This window comes from Trypanosoma grayi (assembly GCF_000691245.1).
Source record: "Trypanosoma grayi strain ANR4 Tgr_1469_V1, whole genome shotgun sequence".
Classification (NCBI taxonomy): domain Eukaryota; phylum Euglenozoa; class Kinetoplastea; order Trypanosomatida; family Trypanosomatidae; genus Trypanosoma; species Trypanosoma grayi.
Genome location: NW_008827087.1, coordinates 529 through 2,484, shown reverse-complemented (window position 1 = coordinate 2,484; position 1,956 = coordinate 529). Strand labels below are relative to the sequence as shown.

Here is a 1,956-nt window from a genome sequence, read left to right as displayed (position 1 = left end):
TGCCCATTCTCTGCACTGCCCCACCGGTGGTGGCTTCGGTGGTAGCCGCCAATGGCGGTTGTTGCTGCTGCTGTATAAAAACGCCCCTGCATCCCAGAAGACGACGCGCTGTCGTGGCAAGCGCAAACGCGGTCGTTGCGAGGTGGTCCCGCTGGGCCGTTGAACGCAACGTTCGCCGCAATGGAACCGTAAATATAGGCGCCTCTAGCTGCTGCTGCTGCTGCTGGTGTTGTTGTTGTCCCCGTCGCCTTCCACCACCGCCACCAGTGGAGGAGGGCGCAGAGGATGGTACAATGGCACAGAGAGCGCGCGGGTGGAGGATGTCGACGCGCACGAAACTGTGCGTTGCCGGAGAGAAGGCACTCCACCACCGCGGCGTCGACAGCCCCATAACACTAGTTGAATCAACAGCGCCAGACGCAGCCTCAGCTGCTGCTTGTCGCCTGCCTCTACCCCGCCTCTCCTCCTTGCTGCTGGGCAGATTTCGTGCCCCACGCGCGTCATGCATGACTGGCAGCACGTTAATTGTCTGCACGTACGCCTCGTCGAGCAGGCACACGCCGAGGAGGAGGTCCCCTGCCGCCTTGGCAGGAGCAGCAGAATCCACCAAAGGCGAAGGCACGTGCAACATGACGCCCGGCGAGCACACCTCGCACGAGTGGAACTCGCCGTCCTTCGGAGTGCCGCCAGTGGCACCATTGCTGGTGGTAGCAGCGCACTTACGCGGCAGCCACACGCCGATACGGGAGCCCCGGCCAATGTTGTTAAAGTTCAACAGGAAGAACGGAGGTGGAAGCCGCAGGCGGAACGGCCGCTGCTGCTGTGCCTCCTCCACGAGCAGGCAGCACAAGATGCTACAGAAGGCGGTGAACTGCGAGGAGGACCGCGGCTCCTTCGCCACAAGGTCGTGCAGGTGCGGAATGTCCTCAACAAGCGTGGTGTTGCCGACGAGCAGTGCAATCTTCAGCGCGCATGAGAAGTAGTACGCGCGTGCGAAGCGGCTTCCACAGCGGTCAACGGTAGCGAACCACTCGCTCAGCAGCCCTGTCGCGGCGCGTTGAACCGCCACCTCGTCCTCGTCGTGCATGTGGGGTGCGCAGCAGGGCTCCTCCTTGGAGACCACCCTCGCGCCTTTCTCCCCGCCTCCACTTTTTCCTTCGCTGTTTTTGCTGGCGTTGGTGTTGTTGTTGTTGTTGCTGCTGCTGCTGCCATCGCGGCTGTTGCGAGCAGGCGCGGCTGTCTCCTCTCGGATCTGCAGGAACCACATGACAGACTCTGACCACGAGAGCCGCTTCGTCCCGGAAGTTGTCGTTGTTGTTCCTGTTGCTGCCGGTGCTTCTGCTGCAGACGGCGGGGGCCATTCCTCCGCCCAGAGGGAGCCGCTGTGAAAGAGCAGCGCGAGAAAGAGACGGTCTGACCCCAGCAGGTGACGCCACAGTTCAACACAGCGCCGCCACCGACGAGTGCTACTAGTTTTGCTGCCGCTGCTTCGGCTGCTGGTGCATTTATTATAGCCCCAGCGTGGCGGCAGCGCATGTGCCTCCTGCTTGGCGTCGACGACCTCCACTACATCGTCATCGTCGTCATCACAGTCGACTGTGCCGCCGGAGAGGTGCCGCAGCAGCGCCGGAAGCAGCCGCTCAAGCACCTGCGACATCCCGTCCAGCTGCTTTTCCCCTCCTGCTGCTCTGATCTGTGTGGGCACGTGCATGTGTGAGCGAGGGGGGATGGAGAGAGAGAGAGAGAGAGAGAGAGAGAGAAAGCAGAGCACCAAGAAGTAACACCAACGAAACCCCCATCAAAACGGCACCAGGCCACACATTGAACAGTGAAGGGCGTGAAGTAAGCGAGAAAGCACGATTCTTCTCTTTACCACCATCGAATGAACGAAGCCGGAAAAGAACACAAAACACCTGCCGCTCATTAGTAAGACGCTAAGCAAACCAACTCCCTTCC

The 1,956-nt window shown here is 61.0% G+C and overlaps 1 protein-coding gene across 1 annotated transcript; it reads left to right on the top strand.

Moving 5' to 3' along the window:
- Window positions 1-502: 502 nt before the first annotated feature.
- Window positions 503-976, top strand: DQ04_14691000 (hypothetical protein; the record flags this gene model as incomplete). Its single annotated transcript, XM_009317186.1, has 1 exon — window positions 503-976. The coding sequence occupies one exon, from the start codon at window positions 503-505 to the stop codon at window positions 974-976; it is 474 nt and encodes a 157-aa protein (XP_009315461.1).
- Window positions 977-1,956: the final 980 nt, after the last annotated feature.